The 21,307-nt window shown below is 56.8% G+C and overlaps 1 protein-coding gene across 4 annotated transcripts; it reads left to right on the forward strand.

Annotated features, from left to right (window-relative positions):
• The first annotated feature begins 500 nt into the window (after window positions 1–500).
• Window positions 501–21,159, forward strand: NEK8 (NIMA related kinase 8). 4 transcript variants are annotated; one of them, XM_084823291.1, is made up of 15 exons: window positions 501–774; window positions 1,714–1,919; window positions 6,897–7,129; window positions 7,722–7,853; window positions 8,555–8,763; window positions 8,845–8,924; window positions 9,115–9,296; window positions 10,979–11,129; window positions 11,833–11,909; window positions 12,222–12,339; window positions 12,507–12,657; window positions 13,843–14,006; window positions 14,791–14,949; window positions 15,078–15,236; window positions 16,497–21,159. In XM_084823291.1, exons 1-15 carry the CDS (start codon window positions 728–730, stop codon window positions 16,523–16,525), a joined length of 2,097 nt encoding a protein of 698 aa, XP_084679417.1. In that variant the 5' UTR covers window positions 501–727; the 3' UTR covers window positions 16,526–21,159. The 4 variants fall into 4 exon arrangements, 2 of the variants coding, with proteins under 2 accessions (XP_084679417.1, XP_084679418.1); XR_014786189.1 differs by having other exon boundaries at window positions 632–774; window positions 14,791–15,236; window positions 16,497–17,807; XM_084823292.1 differs by lacking the exons at window positions 8,555–8,763; window positions 10,979–11,129 and having other exon boundaries at window positions 632–774.
• Window positions 21,160–21,307: the final 148 nt, after the last annotated feature.

Genomic DNA, 21,307 nt, shown 5'->3' on the forward strand with positions numbered 1-21,307 from the left:
TCTCTTCTCCAGGCTAAACATGCCCAGTTCTTTCAGTCTCTCCTCACAGGGCTTTGTTCCCAGTTGCATCCACAGAAGAGGCAGAACCTCTTTTGAGGATGCAGCCGCACCAGCACCTCCTGCGGGGTGGGGGGTGCATATGAACAGGCAACAGGCCTCAGAGAACTGGGTCTGCTCATTGCCCCCAGCTGTGTGCTCTGGGCCTCTGCACGGCTCAGAAACGCAGCTTTCACTTCGCTTAGGGCTGAAGAAGTCTCCAGTCCTCATGACGCCGCGCCTGTCTTGAGCCCGTTCCCCCGCGCCCTGCACGCCGGGAGCGCCGAGGAGAGGGGCGGGCGGCCTCCCTCCCTCCCACGCCCGCCCGCGAGGAGCGCGATCCGGTCCCCCCTCCGGCTTCTCTTCTCCGGCGGCCCCCGCGGGCTCTGCTTCCAGGCCCCCGCCCATCCTCGCCGGCGCCGCCCTCCTCGGGCCCCCTGCGGCTGCCTGCCTCCGCGACGCGCGGCGCCCGGAGCCCCGGGCCGGTTCCGCCGCGGCGGCACCACTGGGCTCGAGGCGCCGCCGGGCCGGGCCGGGCCGGGCACGACGGGGCCGTGGAGCCCCCGCCGGCGCCTCTCGCGCCCCGCCCGCGCCGCTCCGCCCTCGCCGGCCGCCGTAGCCCTTCCCGGAAGCGTCTCCATGGCGACGCGGCGAGCCGACGGCCGCGGCCTGGTGCGGGCGAAGGCGCCTGATGGAGAAATACGAGCGGATCCGGGTGGTCGGGCGGGGGGCGTTCGGGTGAGAGCGCGCGAGAGCTGCCGGGGGGGGGGCGCGCGGCGGCCTCTCCCCTCCGCCCGCGCTGGACTACGGCCCCCATCGCCGCGAGCCAGCGGTAGCTGGGTGGGGTGATGGGAGTTGTAGTCCAGCGCGTCTGGAGGGCGCCAGCGTGGGGAAGGGGTTGCCTAGCCTACCTCGCGGGGTTCCTGGGGGGATGAGACAGGATGGAGAGAACCATGAACACCGCCCTGTGCTGGAAATTACGAACAATAAGGGTAGAAGCACTAGTAGTGCAGAAGGCGTGGGGGTTTAAATCCCCACCTACCCATGAAGCAAGCGTGGGCCCCGGTCACTCCCCTCAGCCGAACGTACCTTACAGAGCCGTTGTGAGGGTAAAATGCAATTGGGGAGAGCTGCGTGTGCCACCTTCCGCTCTTTTAGGCGAGAAAAGTGGCACAGAAATGTAATAAAATTGATATGTGAATATGTAGGACTGTGATGGAAGCTCCTCCTGGGACGCTGTTTCAGCACCTCTGGTGAAAAGCGTGTGTTGACGCAGGAGTGAGCCCCACTGATTCATTTACTGCTTTTTGCTGGAAAAGGTTCTTAAAGCAGGTTTACATATTTAAACTGAGCAACAAATGAAAATGTTCCAAGGGTGCGATCCTATGCATGTTTGGACCGAAAAAAAAGTCCTACAACTCCCAGCATGCCCTAGCCAGCATAGCTGGGGCATGCTGGGAGTTGTACGACCTTTTCCTGCCTAAACATGCATAGGATTGCTCCCTAAAGCTCCCATCCTACAACGTGCACAACTGGGGAGTCAGCCCTATCAAACTCAGTGGGACTTATTTCCGAGTCGACGATGCACGGGATTGCACAGTGCAGTCCACCTTCCTTCATTGCCCTTTGCGGCCTGATGCCTGTGGTCATTGCCTTCCTCGCATCCCACCGCTGCAGGATCGTACACCTCTGCCTGCGCAAAACGGACCAAAAGCTGGTGATCCTCAAGCAGATCCCTGTTGAGCAGATGAGCAAGGACGAGCGGCTGGCGGCCCAGAACGAATGCCAAGTGCTGAAGCTGCTCCACCATCCCCACGTCATCGAGTACTACGAGAACTTCCTGGAGGACAAGGCCCTCATGATCGCCATGGAGTATGCGCCAGGTGAGGGGCATTCAGCTCCTGGCATCTGCAGGTAGCAGTTGCAGCCGCTGCCAGTTACGTTTCTGTTTAAACTAGTCCTTTATTGAGAACCATGAGGACTAGAATCTTACTTTACGTTTAGGGGAAAGACCATCACTGAGCAAGTGGATTTGCACATGATGAGAAGCCACTGCGGGGGAATTCCTTGCAGGACTTTTGGTAGCTGTGACGGTTGCCATTTTGAATATTTGAGCTGTTAATAGGTGGCTGTCAAGTGCCTTGTCATACTCCCAATCAGGATTCAAGAGTAGCAGAAGGAGGCCATTTGCGGGTGGGTCTTTTAATACACACTAAAGGCAAGTCGTTGTACCCCGTTTGCTACTGTAGAGATGCTGCTAAATATTGATTTTTAAATAATATGTAATACTTATCAATTGCCTGGAGTGGCTAAGCCAGGATGTGTGCATCTAACAAGCTGCCAGATGTGGTCCCTGCCCACAGGCGCTTACAATCTAAAGCAAACACAATGCCTGAGGGACAGAAGCGAGATGAAGCCAAAAAGAGGAGATATGGAATTCAGCTGAGGGCAGTGGGGGGAAGAGGAAGAAATGGTTCCAGTAGAACAGCCTAACCCAAACTGGTGCATTTCCAGATGTGTTGGACTGCAACTCTATTATTCCCAGTCAGCTGGGGATGATGGGAGTTGCAGTCCAACACATCTGGAGGGCTCCAAGTTGGGGAAAGCCGCATTAGAAAAAGCAAGAGAGAAAAGGTTATGTTTTGAGGGACTTTTTGGAGGGAGTATGGAGGGGGTGGGAAGGATGTAGAAAGACAGGTCAGAAGATAAGAGAAAGGGAGCTGAGAAACATGCCCATAATCCTAAGCGTAAGTCATGTTCATTCTGCAACCTCTTAAAAAGCAAATACATTGATTGCGACATGGGCTTTCTTAAGACTGGAGCTCCTTTCCTCAGATGCATGAGGGAGCAGCCTGTTTTCTCAGAAGTAAACCTACTGACTTCGCTGGGGCTTACTGCTTGGGATTGCAGCCTCAAACAGGGGGATAAGGGAGTCCCGTGAGGGTGGAAAAACAGAGAAGGGATGTAAGTAGTCAGGCCGGCACTGGAAGAAAAAAACTGTGCCTGAAGTAACTCAGATTCATAAGCACTTCGGAAGCTGCCTCATACTGGCTAGGCTCACGCAACACGACAAGCCAGAGTATGGGTTAAGTGTGGGTTGTCACTGAACTGTGGCTTGTCATCCAGTTGTGGGTTGTGTGAACCCAGCCATGCCAGCAACCCATGAACAACCCACAAAAAGAACCCCTGGTTTGTTGTTGGGTTGTGAACTATGTGGCTGGGTTCACGCAACACAACAACCCACGGTTCAACAACAACCCACAGTTCGACCCGTACTCTGACTTGTTGTGCTGTGTGACCCGGGTCACTGAGGCAGGCCACTGGTCTGTTTAGCTCAGTGTAATGTTTCGGCTGGCAGAGCTGCTCGGGGCAAGAGGAGTCTCCCTTGTCACCTACTAAATGGGACTAGTTCTTAGCCGCAGATGCCGGGCTTGAACCTGGGACCCTCTTCACGCCAAGTAGCCTGCCACGGAGCTACATCCCTCCTCCAAAGTCTTTGCTTGCTAGTCTGAGGGGGAGGCAGCTTTCCCATGGCCATGGGAAATCTTACTCGGACCCATTCCTCACTCTGAGATTTCCACTGTTCTTTGCCCGTCTCCTGTCTCTCTCCCTCGCCTGAAACCAAGCCTTATATCCTACCCGCCTTTTTCTCAGAATGCCCTGCCTCTGTTGCTCTCAATCCTGTCCTTGCAGGCTGATGAGCCAGTGGCATCCCCCCCCCCCCCCCCGGCCAGGGAATGAGGTTTTTTGCCACGTAGCTGCACCTGGCCAGGGATCCAAGCCAGCCGAGGAGTCAGCCAGATCCTCCTCTCCCCTTGGCAGGAGGCCACAGCTGCCTGGCTTCTTGTGCTCTTCTGTGCATGCTGGGGTGGCCTCTTCATCAAGGCTTGTCTGTATTCAGCCTGGGACGGTCTTTTCAAATGCCGCAACCTATTTATTTCTGAATGGCTTAAAAAATCCTCTCCCCACCGCTGGCTCCAAGCCTGTGTCTGTGTCTACCAGGCAACAAGGTACGGTTTTATCGTGAGGCTGGCAAGGCAGCTGCCTGGCTCAGCAGCTGGGCCCCTTCTCTGCCTGCAGAAGGTCTCCGTTTCAATCCTCGGCATCTCCTGGCAAAAGCCTCCCTGCCTGAAACCCCTGGAGAGCCATTGCTGCCCATCAGTCCCCAACCTGGTGCCCTCCAGACATGTTTGGCTGCAGCTCCCATTATCCCTGGCCATTGGCCGTGATGCCTGGGGCCTATGGGAGTGTAGTCCACACTTCTTTTTCTGTCAGTTAATAGTTGTAGAAGGGGGTTAAGACACCTCTTTTTCACTGGGCTTTGGAAACTGTTTTTAAGGTTTTACGATGTTTATTATTTGATTATGGTTTTTATTTTCTGAACTTTTTGTCAACCGCCTTGGTTGGCTTCAGGAAAGTGGCATAGAAATGCAATTAATAATAACAGCAATAGGCGCAATAATGACGGTCTGACTCCGCATAAGGTGACTTCCTCTGTTCCTATATGGAGTGGCCATAGCTCAGCCGTTAAACGACAAGCTTTGAGTGCAGAGGCATCTCCAGATACAGCTGGCAAAGTCTCCCTGTCTGAAACCCTGGAGAGCTGCTCCAAGTCAGCATAGGCAGTATTGGGCCAGATTAAAGGTGCGGAACCTCTTTCCGCCCGAGGGCTGAATTCCATCCTGGAGAAGCGGGGGGGGGGGGGGGCATTCAGAAGGCAAAAGGGGTGGGGCCAAAAAATATAATCCCCCCAAATGTCAACATATTTCAGTTTAAAGCTCTCCCTGCCTGTAACTCGGCCTCAGGAGAGGCATTTCAACCTTTCAGAAGGGGGCAGGGGGGTGGGGGCTGCACAAAGGCCAGGAAGGACTGCTGGAGATCAGGGGGAAATGGATGGGGTTGAGGGAAGAGGGGCAGGGTCCTCTGGGGAATCTAAAGATTTCGCCCCTGAGGTTCTACACCCCTGGGCTGGGTGGACCTACGGTCTGATTCAGTATAAGGCCCCTTCCTGCCCCTGGGGAAGCACAGCCCCGCTGTTGTGACGATGCACTGGGCACGCCCCCCCCCCCCAATCAGGGAAACGGCCTCCAGTTCCAGAAGGCCTTTGCAGGACGTGCTGCTTCCTAGCAACACCTGGGCTTATTGCAGTGGAAAGAATGCCAAAAAGCCCCATTGTTCTCCAGTCATCCCCCCCTCCTCCTCCGTAGCTCGCTGGACCGGTTTTTTTGGCCTTTCTTTCCAGTGGCTTTCCCTCTTCTGCCCTGGCTTGCAGCTGCAAAGGGGGTGTCAGATTTCTAAAAGCTGTGGGGTGGGGTTGGAGGGGGAGGCACTCCCTTCAACTTGCGAACCTGAGACTCTTGGGTTTCTGTGGGCTGTTTGGAAACAATTGCATGTGTGTTTCTTGTGTTTCCAGGGAGGAGATTCCAGGGACCACCAGAGCTTGGAGGCAGAACCTCCCCCTGCAGAACTGGTTCAACTTGTTCTGTTTTTGGAGAAGTGCTGCCTCCCCCCCCCCCCCCATCCTGGCAGTGAGTGGAGGGTTAACCCCTTTATGGACAATATGTTCTCCTCCATTTCCTTCTTATGATTGTTTCCAGGGGGATTTCTCTGACACTCAGGGCCTGTCTGATCATGCGTGTAAGGTCAGAAAGGAATCCTCCCCCCAGCCCCCTCCTTGGTCAAATCATCTGGAGTTCCACTTTTGTTTTTGCTGTTGCCTGCAACCATGTGGCTTGGCTTACTTGCTCGAGCTCCACTGGCACTGTGGCGCATTTTTCCTCCCTCCTTGTGGAATGTTACTGCCTGGGTTGAGAGGGTGGGATTCACAGGGAGCAGTGCAGTCTTGCCTTGCACCTGGGGGCTGATGCGTCCACTGGGTTTATAAATCCATGAAGGGTGTGGGAAGACTTGAGTAGACAGAAATTATTTTTGCTCTCCCTCTCTATTCCCTCAAAGAGCCTGTTGACTGAGGATGTTTTAACCAATGGAACTTGTTGCTACAAGACACTGTCTCTAGGCTAAGCAGCTTTTCAAAAAGAGTTAGACAATTAAGGCAGTTTGAATGCAGAGCCTCTGGCTTGTGGGCCAAATCTGTCCCATGAAGAGTCTGGCCTGCACCCCTTTCCCCTAACTGCCAATGGTTTGGGGGTCTCCTGGCTTTTGTGCCATTATTTTCTCCCCATTCTAAAAGGCTGGAGTGCCTCTTAAGGCTTAGAGACTGGCAGGAAGAGCTTGAAGCTCGAGGAGGCTGGCGTTTGGGGCCCTCTTGCCTTTAGCCACACCGCTCACTGGACTGCGGCCCCCGAGAGCGTCTCCAACACTGAATTCAGCCCTCGGGTGGAAAGGGGTTCAGCTGCCCTGATTTCAATGGTATCCCTTTCAGCAGCTTATTGTTGCTTTGAGGATGGAGCCCCTGCGGCAGCAGGACACCTCTGACTTCCTGGCACTGGGTCCAGATGTCAGGAAATGCCCATCACCCACCACTGTCGCGCTCTCCTGGTGAGCTTCCCTCGGGACACGTGGCTGGGCCCTGTTGGAGTCAAGACGCTGGGCCAGGCTGCTCTTGGGCCAGACCCAGCCGTGCGTGCAACTGGTTGGCCTTTGGGGCTTTCTGTGCCTGCGGCTTGGCCTGCCAGCAGACACCTAAGGTGACCCTGCTGGAGCAGACCCAGAGCCAAGCTCAGCCTTCCCCAGCCTGGTACCATTCACATGCCTTGGACTACAGCTCCCAGCATCACCATGGGCTACACTGGCCAGGCTGATGGGAGCCATAGGCCCAACACCCTGGAGGGCTGTGGGCAGCCCACTCCTGCTTGAGACAACCCAGGGCTCACGAGGCCTGCTTTCTCGACCCTCCCCAGGCGGCACGTTGGCGGAGTTCATCCACAAGCGTGGCAGCTCCCTGCTGGATGAGGAGACCATCCTGCACTTCTTTGCGCAGATCCTGCTGGCCCTCCGCCACGTCCACGCCAAGCAGATCCTGCACCGGGACCTCAAGACCCAGAACATCCTCCTGGACAAGCAGCACGTCAGCGTCAAGATTGGCGACTTTGGCATCTCCAAGATCCTCAGCAGCAAGAGCAAGGCCTGCACGGTGGGAGCCGGGCAGAGGCTCTGGTGGCCAGGCTTCCTGGCCCCAGAGCGCTCCCCCCCCCCGCGCGCGCGCCTGGGGGGTGTTTCGTCTGCGTGAGCCACCCAGAGAGCTTTGGCTGCTGGGCGGTGCGGAAATGGAATGAATTAAATGGAACGGAATGAAGAGGGAGGCTGGAGCCAGGAATGCATGGGCATGCCCCTGGGGTGTAGGCGGAGGGGTGGGGGAGGCAGGAGAGCCTTTCCCTCTCTCCCCAGGGAGAGCACTGCACTCTGCTTCTCTGCCGCCACCTTTGATCTGCCTTCCGCACGCCCTAAGAGCATTGGGGAGGGTGGAGGCGGAGCTTTTGCCCATTGTGACGCTGCTTGGCTCGCTCGCTCGAGCCAGCTGGAGCTCTTTCAACAGTGCGCCCAGCTCTCCGTCTCCCATGCTGAGAACAGGGTCCTGAGGGTGAGTGTTGATCTCTTGTGGGGAGCTGATCCTGCCTGTGCAGAGAGGTTTTGGGGAGAGAGGCCTCTGCCCCCGCCTCCTTTTTAAATCCCCGCCTCTGAATTTGCCCAGGGTCATTCAAAGCTCTCTTGTTCTCCTGCCCTAGGTGGTGGGCACTCCGTGTTACATCTCTCCAGAGCTGTGCGAGGGCAAGCCTTATAACCAGAAGAGCGACATCTGGGCCCTGGGTTGTGTGCTGTACGAGCTCGCCAGCCTGAAGAGGGCTTTCGAAGCCGCGGTAAGGCGCCGGTGCTGCGAGGCGGCCTTGGCTTTGCACCCTGAATGCACATTCTCAGCTGTGGCCCCTGCCACAATCCATGCAGCCCAGCAGTGTAGAACATCAGGCCCACGGGGCCAAATCCCACCCCCCTGGGGCTGAATCCAGCATTCCCCAGAGGGCCGAGCCTCCTTTCTCCCAGCCACTGGTCCTTTGGTGTTTCCCTGGTTTTTGTGCTGTTTCCTCCCTGTTCTGAAAGGCTGAAACGCTTCTCCCAAGGCTTCATTTCCGGCAGGAAGAACTTTGAGCTGAAATATGCTGGTATCTTTGCCCCTGCTGCTTTTGCACCCCCACCCCACCCCGGATTGCAGCCCCCAAGGCCGTCTCTGAAATTGAAATCCACATGTAACACCCCTGTTTTAAAGGGTGGGCCCAGGCTGCTTATTTCTTATCATCTTGGGTTTTTGGTATTTAACCTTTCACTTGCGTTAGGTCATCATGGAACTTTTTAGAGAATTGAGCATTGCTCATGTACTTTATCTGTAAATGGGATCCATTTCTCGAGCCGGTCTTCCCCACCATCTTCGTTCTGCATGGGGAGACACGGGACCCCTCAGCCCAGCCCTTCGGTGGCTCATGGCTCCACTGCCTTCAGAGGGCGCTCCACCACGCCTCCCTCTCCCTGACCGCTGTGCCTCCTCCCTCCCCTGGATCCCACACAGAACCTGCCAGCCTTGGTGCTGAAGATCATGAGCGGGACCTTTGCCCCCATCTCGGACCGCTACAGCCCCGAGCTGCGCCAGCTCATCCTTAGCCTCCTCAACCTGGACCCCTCCAAGCGGCCACAGCTGAACGAGATCATGGCCGAAGCCATCTGCGCCCGGCCCCTGCTCAACCTCTACACTGACGTGGGCAGCGTCCGGATGCGGAGGCAAGCCCCCCCCCCAACACATTCCACCCCGCTCCCCTGGAAACGCTGTCCACTAAGCGGTTGTCCTCTTGCTTTGGGCAGGCCCGAGAAGCGGCTGGCTGCCGTGCCGCCAGTGACCCACGGCAGAGTCCGAGGGGGAGCCATCAGTTCGAGAGCCGGGGGTGAGTCTGGATGTGTTTGGAGCAGGGGGTTCCAACCCTCTTCTGAAAAACGCCCTTGCCCTGATTGTCCCATCGGCGTGGGGTGCGGGTGCCATCTGGGGGCACCAGTCTGGGGCAATGCTTGGGGGTTCCCTGCCTCCCTCACGGGGCTTCCTTCAGCCCCACTTACGGGCCTCTCTCTTGGACCCAGGCTCCCGAGCGGGCTCAGCTCGCCCCGGCATCCCACTCGCCCCATCGTCCATCTACACCTGGGGGGGCGGAATCACCACCCCTCTCCGTCTGCCCATGCTGAACACAGCGGTGGTGCAGGTGTCCACTGGCAGGATGCAGAAGGCGGGCGTGACCACATCAGGGCGGCTGATCATTTGGGAGGTGAGATGGCAAGGGGTCCCGCGGGTGCTCGGGTGGGCATGGGAGCCCGCCCCATCTGCCGCCTCTCTGGGGAGTCTGGGCAGGAGGAAACCACCTTGTCGCCTTTGCCTGTTTACGCTGAGGCCTCCGAAGTTGCTTCCCCTTATCCCTGCCTTCACTGCTGCTGCTGCACATTGTCGCTTGCGAAGTTCGTCTTCCATTTCGCTTTTAAATGCATATAAGTATGAATTTAATTTGTTATTTAATTCATGAATAATTCATGAATTATTTAATTCATTCATGTATGAATATATATATGTACTTGAAAGAAAAACAGAACACAAACATCACAGTGTGTGTGTGCACATGCGCGTGCACGTAAAGATCTCTGCCCTGAGATCTTAATGATATAGGGTGGGATACAAATGTTATGAATGAATGAATGAATTTATACCCTGCCCTTCCACCAAGGGAGTGGCACTCAAGACAGCTGACAATAATAAAAATGTAAATTTAAAATAAAACCTTCATAAAAACAATCCTAAAACAAAGATATTAAAAACTCAATTAAAAACATGACCAACAGTAAAGGAGTAAAAACAGCCTGCAGCTCAGCAGCCCCGCTTCCCTGCCAAAGGCCCACTGGGATAGAAATGTCTTTTCCTATCAGTGGAAGGAGAGCAGAGGGAGCTACCCCAGCCTGCCTTGGCAGAGAGTTTCAGATCCTGGGAGCAGCCACTGAGGAGGCCCTTTTAACGTATTTTATCATTCACCGCTTTGTAAATGACACATGCAAGCCGTTTGGAGGACACGAGAATGTAGAAAAGCTGGGGTATAAATTGGCGCTCCTTCTAATAATTAACTCAGGTTGTTGTGTGCTGATGGATTATCACTGAAATGGGACCACTGAGAAACAAGAGGGGGGTATCAGCATGTTTGGGCAATCCCTGTACTTTGTAGAAGTACAACATGGGGAAAAAAAAAACCCTAATGGTCCAACCCTCCTCCCCAAAACCAACCTAATTGGGACCTGATTAGGACTGAACATGCTCAGTAGCCAAGGAGTATTGAATGTCAGTTGGAAAAGAAACATGTACACTTCGAAAGGGCTGGTGGTGGAATGAAGTATTCTGGAGGGGGTTTGGCTGGCTGGAACCCTGAACAGGAGCCCGCCTATCAGGAAGTGAGGATACACTGCAACGTTTTGTTGCGGGTCTTGCTTGTACAGATAAGCAAGCAGAGAGGTGCTGGGGCTCACACGTGCCTGGAAACGACGCTTTCTGGCCTTGCAAGCCCTCCCCGCTCACTCCCATTCATTCTATGCCTGCTTCAGGGCGCATTTCAGATGCTGAAATCAGGCCCAGTTTGCCCTGCTCTAATGCACTGCCCTCAGATACTGAAGCCGAAGCTCAAATATTTTGGCCACCTAATGCGAAGAGAAAAGTCCCTGGAAAAGACCCTGATGCTGGGAAAGACTGAAGGCAAAAGGAGAAGGGGATGGCAGAGGGTGAGATAGCTGGATAGCATCACCGATGCAATGAATATGGACTTGAGCACGCTCCAGGAGAGAGCACAGGACAGGAAGGCCTGGCGTGCTATGGTCCATGGGGTCACGAAGAGTCAGACATGACTGAACGAGTGAACAACAACAAATGCACTGCCCTGGTGTTGTTGTGCTCACTTTTTTTCTCTCCTTCTGCCAGCCTCCCCCAATCGGCACAGCTGGGGGGCCCTCACTCCCGGGGGCCACTGAGCAGCTGCACCCCCAGTTTGTCTGCCGGTTCTTGGAGGGCCAGTCTGGTGTGACCATCAAACATGTTGCCTGCGGGGACCTTTTCACCGCCTGCTTGACAGGTACGGCCAGAAGGTTGGGCTGGGGAGCAGTGGAGGGCCCATCCAGCAAGATTCTCTCTCTCTCTCTCACACACACACACACACACACACACACACACACACACAGAATATACACTAAGCACAGAATATACACTCTCCTGATAAGATGAATCTACAAAACATATCCTCGTTACAGGGTTTGACTGGGTACAAGGCAGATTCCAGTGTTCCCGTCTCCTTCTTGCTGTTTGCCTTCCTGCCAAGTTGCTGTTTGCCTAGGAGGGAACACAGGCAGCTGCTTTCTACTGAGTCAGGCCCTGGGTCCATCTAGCCCAGTGTTGTCGACACGGACTGGCAGCAGCAGCTCTCCAGGGTTTCCGGTGGGAGTTTTTCCAGCCCTACCTGAAGATGCTGCTGGGGACTGAAGCGAGGACCTTCCGCATGCAAAGCGGGGGCTCCCCCACTGAGCTGCAGCCCCTCCCCAAACGGAAGAGTGCTTCTTCCCTCTCCTTGACTCCAGAACTCAGCTGTCTGGCAGGGTAATGCCCTCTTGCGGCTTCCATGCCGACCTTTCCTCCCCAAGCGCTGTTGGCTGAAGTGTCGGGTCCCCGGGCCGCAGCCTCGCTCGAGTGCTGTGCCAGAGGGTTGGGGGCTTGTGCACGGGTGGCTGGGGGTCCTGGCCTGCCACAGCCTCTGCCCGCCTCTCTCTCCTGGTGCCCCACAGACCGAGGGATCGTCCTGACGTTTGGCAGCGGCGGCAGCGGCTGCTTAGGGCATGAGACGTTCATGGACGTGAGCCAGGTTTGTCGGGCCCCTGGGCTGGGTGGGAGATCTGTTGGGACAGCAGAGGCCATGACCTTTCCCCGTGGCTGCTGTTTCCCTGGTCTCCATGCGTTGGAGGGCAGCGGCCACGTAAGAGGTGAAGGTGGGACGGAGATGCCTTGGGCCTGGGAACTGCTTGCCGAGAGCCGCGAGCCTGGCTCCGGAGTCGGCTCTTCTCCCTCAGCAACCCTCCGAGGACTGCCCTGGGGTCCTCTGTCGGGCACGGTTCCGGTTCGGCGCAACTCGGCTGGCACTCCTGGTCTCCACTGAGGAGCCCCTTTCCCTCTGCAGCCAAAGATTGTGGAGGCCCTGCTGGGCTACGAGATCACCCAGGTGGCCTGTGGTGCGTCACATGTCCTGGCCGTCTCCAACGAAGGGGAAGTGTTTGCCTGGGGCAGAGGGGATAACGGTGAGCGGCGGGCGCGGAGGGGTGGCAGGCGGCGGCTCGGTGCTCCTGCCAGGGGCCTTGCGGCTTCCTCCCGCTGGGAGGTCTGCGCCGTCTCCTCCCGTGCGGAGGGACCGAGGGGGCTCCCCCCAGCAGCTGGCAGAGAGCCTGCCTTTCCTCCCCTCTCCTAGGGCGCCTGGGGCTGGGGACGCAGGAGTCCCACCATTCCCCCCAGCAGGTGCCCGTCCCCGCCGACCACGAGGCGCAGAAGGTCCTGTGTGGCATTGATGCCTCCGTGATCCTGACGGCCAAGAACAGGATCCTGGCCTGCGGGAGCAACAGGTAGGCTGCGAGGATCACGTGCCCTGGGGGCTGCCTGCTCGCCCCAGAATATCTGGGCGGTTCCTCCTCCCGGTTCGTCTGGGCTCTCTCGTCCAGGGCCCCAGTCCGGGAGGAGACCACGTTCGTCGCAGGCAGGCCAGTCTTGGGTCCTCACGTTGCCAACCCCTTGGCAGGGCCGATGCTGGTCCCTCCTCTCCTCCTCTGCTCCTCTGTGGCTTCGGAGGGCTCTCAGGCCTGCAGCACACACACGGCCCCAGCGAGCTCGCCTGCGGCTCTCGACAGGGCCAGGGCTGGGGCTGGGTGCCCCGGGCATGTGCGAAGAGCCCTGCCGGATCGGCGTTCTGTCCACACGCTGGCCAACCCGGCGCCCCAGCGGGTAGCCCACAAGCAGGATGTGAGTGCCACAGCACCCTTCCTCCCGTGCTCCCCAGCAACTGGCATGCAGAGCTGCAGTGCCCCCGAGGCTGGGAACACACAGCCATCAGGACTGGTAGCCACTGATCGCCGCCGCCTCCGCCTTGCATTCGTCCAGCCCCCTTTTAACGCCATCCGCGTTGGTGGCCATTGCTTCCCCTGTGCAGCGGGCTCTGCAGTTTAGCTCTGCATGGTGTGAAGACGTCTGTCCCTTTGCGGGGAGGGGGACCAGGATCTCCCACCATTCCACTTCATGGGACGTCCCTGTCGGGTTCCAGTGTCCAGAGAGAGGGAGAAAAGCTCCGTATCCACTTCCTCCACACCAGCACAGTTTTGTACTCCCCTCTCATGTCCCCCTCCCGCAATCCCATTTGTCTTCCTTTCTAAACGCAAAGGCCCCGAACACTATAGCCTCGCAGCAGGGGCATTGCTCCCCCCCCCAGCCATTTGGGTTGCAGCAACAGCCTTGGTCACTGACCCCAGCTGCGGACAGGACCAGCTCTGCAGCTCAAGGGAGGTGTAACCTAGATCAGGGATCGGAAGAGGCCATTTGTGGGGAGAGAGGAGGGTTGGGCAGAGGCGGATGGGAGCCTGGGCTGAGGGCGGCCGAGGCGGCAAGAGTTCTGCCTTGCCTTGGCCGCAGTTGCCAGCAGGGCGGTGAGGACGGGACGCCGGCCTGGCTCTGAAAGGGAGCCTCCCGCTCCAAAGGCCTCTGCTTTGGGCCTCCCTGGGTTGGAAGCATGCCTCTCACATCAGCTTCCCCTACGCTAGGTATAACAAACTGGGCCTGGATGGGGTCTCGCCGCAGGGGGCGCCCCCAGCTGCAGACCTGGTGGAGGAGGCCCTGGTTTTCAGCCCTGCCCGCTCGCCCCCCCTGTGTGAAGAGGACATCATGGGGGCTGACGTTGGAACGGCCCACTCAGCAGTCATCACGGGTGAGCATCGAGCAGAGGAGCCTCTGGCGGATGGGCGCAGGGGGGCTGGGCCATGTGGGCCTTCAGGTGGGCTTTCAATGGAAAAAGTGCCTCTGAGAATGTGCAAAGAGATTTTTTCACTCGCCACTGAGTCATTGCACCCTCCAGGTGAGGACCTGGTTTACTCCAACTGAGAGGCTTGGCATAGCCATAAATATTAGCCGTAAATACTAAACAGGCATTATTCCAAAAATTAGAATAATTGCAATTCAGTTGAAATAAGTCTGCATCTTACTGAAATGTCTCATAAGTGCCTCTTTGAGAGAGTGACAGAAATGCTGCAAACTTTAGAATGTAATCAAAGTGACCTCTTACTGTTAAAAGAAAAACTGCCTTAAAAAAAAAAAAAGCTGTTACGGTAACACACCAGCATCAAAATAGCCTCCAGAAGCAAACCAGGGTGCCCTGACTTTTCGTTCCCCCTGTTAACCAGCCATAACTTCAGCTGACCAGTCTACTGGTTTAAACTTAGGAAAGGTTGCTGTCTTGATTACAGCGCTCCTGAAAGACGCTGGGGGTTGGCTTCAGGGACCCCGAGGGGTGGGGTTTTCATACCCCTGGGACAGGCCCCCAAAGTAAGCCCTTTTGTTGGCACTTGAACGGGACACGTACATCCTGGTCTCAAGAGGACGCTGGCAGAGGAGGGGCAGGAGCGGCACCAGCGCAGCCGTTCACGAGTGCCGGGGTGTCCCAGAGCAGCGAGGGGGCTGCGCCACAATGGCTCCTCCGCCTTTTCTCTCGGCAGCCTCGGGCCAGTGCTACACCGTCGGCAGCAACCAGCACGGCCAGCTGGGCCCCATCTCCTGCCGCGCCAGCCGCGCCCCCTACCTGGTCGAGGGGCTCCAGGCGGTCAGAGTCACCATGGTGGGCTGCGGCGACGCCTTCACCATTGCCGTGGGTGCAGGTGAGCTGGTGAGGGCAGGGGGGGGGCTCTGGCCTCCGCTGCCACTGGTGCCGCCGGCCGCAAAGCGGGCTGGGCCTGGGCTGCGCTGCCCCGTGCAGCCACGCTCCGTCGCTCCGTCCTCTGTGCAGATGGCGAGGTGTACACCTGGGGGAAAAGTGCCCGGGGGCGCCTTGGCCGGAAGGACGAAGAGACGCGGAGCCCGCAGCCTGTGACGCTGGATGAGACCCACCCCAGCCTGGTGGCCTCCGTCTCCTGCTGCCACGGAAGCACCCTGCTGGCGCTGAAGCGTGAGTGTGTGGGCCCGGGGGGCGGGGAGGAAGCTCCGGGGGGCCTCCCTTCGTTCCAGGCCTTGCTTGCCACCAGCTGGCGGGCTGCGTCAGGAGCACGGCCGAGGCCTCTTCCTCTGCCGGGAACTGCTGCCTTCCTGCCCGCCTGCAAGGCGGCTGGTGGCGGAGTTGGCAAGTGGCAGTGAGAGTGGGATTCCGGTGGGATCCGGCGGGCACCCTCTGCTCTGAGGCAAGTTTTCCCGGAAGACTTGAACGGCCTTTCGTCTGGGGGCTGTCAGCAATAACAGGGGCCTCAGCAGCCCCTCAGTGGTAACGCAGAGTGAATTCAAAGCAGGCACCCGGCTGCTCCTCTGGAGCGAAGGGGGCCCACATTTACGGTGCCTCTAGAAAGCAAACTGTGGTTCCCAGCTTGAGGCAAGCTGCCCCTCCAAAGCGGTTGTTTCTGGCTTGAGGCAAGCTTGTTGTGGTTTTGAGGGGAGGGAGACTTTTTCAGCACGATCCTACACAGGTTCTCCTGAGAAGCAAGTCCTCTTGTGTTCAAGGGGGCGCACCCCACGGCAGCTGAGGGTAGGACTTGGCTTGGAACCATTTCCTCCAGAGTTTTTGCTCTGGGGCTGTTTGCTCTCAGGGCAGTGAGGCTGGACTTCCATCACCTTCCCCAACCTGCTGCCCTCCAGATGTGTTGGGACTGCAGCTCCCAGCATTCCTAGCTGCTGGTGCCATCCTCGCCTAGCTTGGTGTCCTGCACTTTTGCCTTCCCACAAATCCCCCGCCCCCCCGCCCATCTGCAAATCCCATCCCCTAAATGTGGCCCTCAGACTGGCCGGCCACCTCCAAATCAGCCCTCCATCAGCTGCACAGCCACTGCAAAAAGGCAGCTGCTTGTTGAGCCGAGGAAGGCGTGGGGGATGCGTAGGTGGGCCCTGACATGGGTGGGGGGCTGCCCAGTCGGTCCGTGCTTGCGAGGGGAGGGAGATGCCTGGAGATGAAAAGCGGGGGGGACCCACTCTGCTGAAAGGACTGTTTAGGCTCTGGTGGGAGACAAAAGGCCCTCTCTCTTTGATCCCCTGAGACCCGTGCCAGCCTCTGTGCCGATCTCCTTTCCAGCACCCCGATGCTAATGCAGGGCTTGGAAAAGGGGGGAGCGCCCAGCAGCCAAAGCTGCCATCTCCCCCCTCCGGCCAAGGCGAGCGCCGGTGACTCCTGGCTTCATGGCGAGTGCTGGAGTGACTCCTGGCTTCTGTGTCTTCCGCATTTCAGCCGCAGCAGAGGAGCCCAGCCCACAGTGAGGGGGTCCGGGCGGGACGCGCAGGCCAGAGGGTTATGATGATCTCTCCATCGGACCGTTCCAGCCCTCTCAGCCCTTTCCCCACGGGGCGCCTGCTTCTGCGGAACCGAATTCAGGCCCAGAGGCGGGCGGCAGCCCAGCAGCCCCCGCCCCCGGGGCATCCTGTGAGGATCAGGTCTGCGTCTCCCAGCTCTCCCCACCTGAAGCAAAGTGGGCGGAGCGCTGCCAGGCCCCTGAGGAGGAGAGGCCGAACTGGGCAGCAGTGCCCCGAGAGAGCCGTGCATGCTGGGGAGTGGCACTTGCCCCCTGCCGAAGCCGCTCTGTGAGGGAGCCATCACTTCTCCTCTCGAGCATGTCTTGGGGGGCAAGGAACAGGGGGAGCCACAGGGCACGGGGTTTATTTTTGCTACTCTCTCTGGCTGACTCAGACACAGGGCCCCGGTGGAGGGAGTGGAACGCCTGGTGTCGCAGCCCCAGGCACTGCCAGGGGTGACTCACAGCCAACCTTCTCAGAGGTGCTGAAAGCCTCTGCCTCTTCTGCCTCTTCTGCCTCTTCTGCCTCCCTCTTTCCAAGGCCTGACCCTGATTCATTCACCCTCCCGCCGAAGTCTCTCTGGGCCGCTGTTGACAGCAACAGCACCCTTCCCATTCTGGGCTCTTGGGGGCCTTGCCCTTCTCCCCAGCAGCTTCCAGACTAGCAGACAGCCATCCCTGGATTTTGACATCCTGGATTTTGACATCCTGTATTTGCCACCACTCCGATGGGGCCGTAGCTCAGTGGTATTGCATGTGGCATCGCCAGGGAGGGCTGGGAAAGAATCCTGTCTGAACCCCTGGAGAGCCGCTGCTGCCCATCGGTGTCGACAGTACTGGGCTCGGTGGACCAGGGGTCTGACTTGGTACAGGGCAGCTTCCAAAGTTCCCTAGTGAAGGGAGATGTGCCCCCCCAGCCCCCGAACACCGGCGTCTCCGGGGGATGTGTGTTCACAACCCCTGTGCCAAAGCTCTGCTCTAAGAGCCATGACCTGCGCTAGGCCCCCGTGCAAAGCTCTGCAGAGGTGGGGGGGGGGGGGCGCACAGTTTCAGATCTCAGTAGTGGGAGGGAGACAAAGAGTGAGACTGAACAGAGCTCGGAAGCCGGGCATTTTCAGAGTGTTGGGGGGGATCCTCTGCTTTGGGATCTTCCAGTAACAATCAGTGTCTCTTCACAGCTGTGCACCTGGGTTCGTTTTTGGGTGTTCCACCCTTTTTATTTGATTAAATTAAAAGAATGTTTCTTTGGCACACCTACTGTGCATACATATTGAACTGTTTATAACTACAGTTTCTCAGTCTCTAGAACACTCTTCCCCAGCCTGGTGCCTTCAGGATGTGTTGGACTACAAATCTCAGCAGAGCTGGCTGGGGGATACTAGGAGTTGTAGTCCAACACATCCTGAGGGCACCAGGTTGGGGAAGGCTGCTATAGAACACGCATCAAGAATACTCCTTTTTCTTTGATGGAGTTTCTAGTTTAGTAGTTCGGGGGGATGCTGTAGGCATAGTATATCTTGAGACACGATCCCAGCCTTCAAATCTTTGAAAGGCTGCCATGCGGAAGACGGAGTGGGCTTCTTCTCTGTTGCTCCAGAGGGCAAAACGGGAAAGAATGGGTGGGAATGGCAGGGAAGCAGATTTTGGCGAAACAGTAGGAGGAACTCCCTAGCGGTGAGGGGTGTTTGGCAGTGGAACAGGCTGCCTCAGGAGGTGGTGGGTTCTTCGCTGGGGGTGCTAAAGCAGAGGCTTTGGCAGCCATCTGTCAGGGGTGCTGTCGGTGCAAGATCCCTGCACTGAGTGGGGGGTTGGACTGGATGACCTTCAAGGACACCTCAAATGCTAGGATTCTATGCTTGACCTATTTGGGAGACATTGAGAAGCAAGGTAGGCCAGATTTGGTTGGCGAAAGCAGTGACTTCACTTTAACTGAGACCCCCTCCCCATTGGCGTTTTTTTGTGAAAGAGGAGAGAGACCCAAGGGGTGGGCGGTGGGGAGGTGGGGTTAAAAGAAGGGTGACTGCCCTTTTGAAGAGGAGGGCACCCCTCTGCCTTGCTGCGTTTCCTTCGCCTGTGTGGTTACGCCCCCCAGTGTGTACTCTCTGGCTCTCCAAACCCTCCCACAACATTTTAGTGGCTTCCATGTAGAAATCCCCCAGAGCAGCCTGGCTCTTCTGCCTCCTGGCTCCATCTGCCACGCCCGAGGTGCTGGATCTTCCCCCCGACTTGTCTGAAGGCGGGTTGCAACACCTTTTGTGTGTGTGTGAAGAGCAGGTCTTCAAAGGAGGAATAATGAATCCTTGGCTGTCGCTGCTCTGGTCAAAGCCCCTGCTTGCTTGGTGTCTGCCCCCCCCCCCCGCCTCGTGGGCCTTTCTACTGCCTGCCTGGGGGCAGCTGTAAGATAGCAGAGACGAGCCCCAGGACAACAGTTTAGCATGAGGCAGCTTGGCCTAGTCAATGAAGTACCAGATCCTGCTCTTGCAAAGCATTTTTGTGGAGGCGCTTTCCCCCCAAACCGGCAGGATGGGAGGTACGATAGCCAGATGTTTTTCCCCTGCAAGGGGGGCCTGTGCTCAGGCAGTGGCATCCCCCAGATAGCAACGAAAGGATGTCACCCAGCATGCAGGATGGATGAGGATCGCCGTCAGTATTGCTGTAGCACAGTTCAAGTGTCCTAAGCGCCCATCCTGCATCATTCCCTTGTCAGTGACGCTCACGACCCTGTAGGGTAGTTCAGAATCATCTCGGGCTTGCGGAAGGCATGATGGTGGTGGATCTCTGAGGCTGTGAGAATGTGGCGCTCACTCACCCAAGAGCAGAAGAACTCCCCAAAATCACCTGCAGATTTTCGCATTTGAACGCTTGATGAACATGCACCGAGGGTTTGATACCTGCATTTGACACCCAACGCTTTGCGCTTTCAAGTATTCCACAATTTCAGGTGTTGATATTTGCATTTTTTGTTTTAAAGATTGTATTTTGGTGAGCAGTGGGGTGCCTCTGAGCATGCTGATAACCTCCCTCTTGTTCCTCAGTGGAACTCACCTGGGTTCCATTTCTGTCAGCACTCACCCGACTGAGTTCACTGTTAACACGAGCGATTGTTGATATTTGCCTGCAGTTCATAGCTGACATGCAATACTAGTTTTGTTTTAATATTATTTAGGGTGCAATCCTAAGCATGTTTAGATAGGAAAAAGTCCTAGAGGCCTAAGCGTTCGCCAGCCACCATGCTGTTTCGGGAATGCTGGGAGTTGTATGCTTTTTCCTGCCTAAACAGGCATAGGAGTGTGCCTTTAATCTAGCACCATGTTTGACCCTAAACAGCTTCGGGGGATTTACATTCAAAACCTGCCCAAACCAGCCAAGCCTCATCACAGCAAGCCTTCTCCAGCACTTCAACGGTGCGGGTAACATGTCACATTTACAATCTGAGTGGCAAATTTGGAACATTTTCTAACAGGTTCCCTACAAAAAAATAGCGCTGTAGTGAAAAGACCTTGCTTGCGAGGGGCTATAGGGATCCCCGAGGGGATTCAAAGCGTGTTTTCAGCTTGATGCAGTCCAACCAAAGGGGACTGAGTAACTCAGCAGGCAAACGGCAGACAAGTTAATTAACAATCCAGGCCGCCTCTTGGTCGCCTCCAGTACACAAACAGTAGTAGTATTGGGTTTTTTTATTGCTTTGGCCATAGGTCATAACAAAATCTGAAGAAGCAGGCAAACAAAATGCAAATAGTTCAGACCAAGAGGTCCCTGTGGGGCCACTCACTGTGTGCTGGGAAAGGGCCTTGGCGTGGGGCAGAGCAGCGGCTTGGCCTGCCGGAGGTCGCCGGTTCAGGCCCCAGTGTCTCCTGGGGCTGGGTGGGAAAGAGCCCTGGCTGAAGCCCCGGAGGGGTGCTGCCAGCCAGTGCGGGCGCAGGGCAGCAGCCAGCTGGACGCTGGTGCGAGCGGAAGTTACTTTGCGCTGCCTGGGGGCTTCCGTGGCAGCAGCAGCTGTGCCAGCGGCACAATGGGCTCCTGAGAAAGCCCGCTGCACCGGCCCAGGCTGCTGGCGCCGCACTGGAGCGCCCGTCAGCAGCACAAGGCAATTCGGAATCTAGTGCCCAGATGTGCTTTGTCCCCTCCCAGCCCCCTCTCGTCTTGTGGCATGTTTTTTAGATTTCAAGCCTGCAGGCAGGGACTCTCTTGAGAAACGTTTGTAAGCTGCCTTGGGAACCGTTTTGGTGGAAGGGTGGGGTAGAAATGCTATGCGTAAGAAAATGTATGTTACCCCTAGTGCCCATTTGGGTACTGCCCCGGGATGGGCCTCCGGATGTTGTGGGACTACAACTCCCATCTGCCCCAGCTAGCATGGCCAATGGTCAGGGATGATGAGAGTCCTAGTCCAACATCTAGTGAGCCAGAGGTTCTGGTGTAGACAGTATTGAACTAGATGGACCAACCTGATACTAGGCAGCTTTCTATGCGTGACCACGTAATTTGCCTAAAATATGAATGGACTGTTATAATTCGAATGTATTCTTAAATATGTCACTTGCCTGCCTGAGTGCCCCATGAGAGTAGAAAGGGGGGTATAAGTCCTGTAAATAAAGTTTTTACAAAATGAAAGGAATGCTGTTGCCTCCATCATTCTGTGGCAAGGGGAAGAGGGTGCCCTCTCTCCCTAACGCCTCGCAAGCTAGGACAAATTCGGCTTTCTGTAAAATACGTCAGAAGTGCGAAAAAGGAGCCGCCAGGGACCATTTTA

Source organism: Heloderma suspectum, chromosome 16, assembly GCF_057233095.1.
Source record: "Heloderma suspectum isolate Gila_16-S chromosome 16, 16-S_ref, whole genome shotgun sequence".
NCBI lineage: Eukaryota > Metazoa > Chordata > Lepidosauria > Squamata > Helodermatidae > Heloderma > Heloderma suspectum.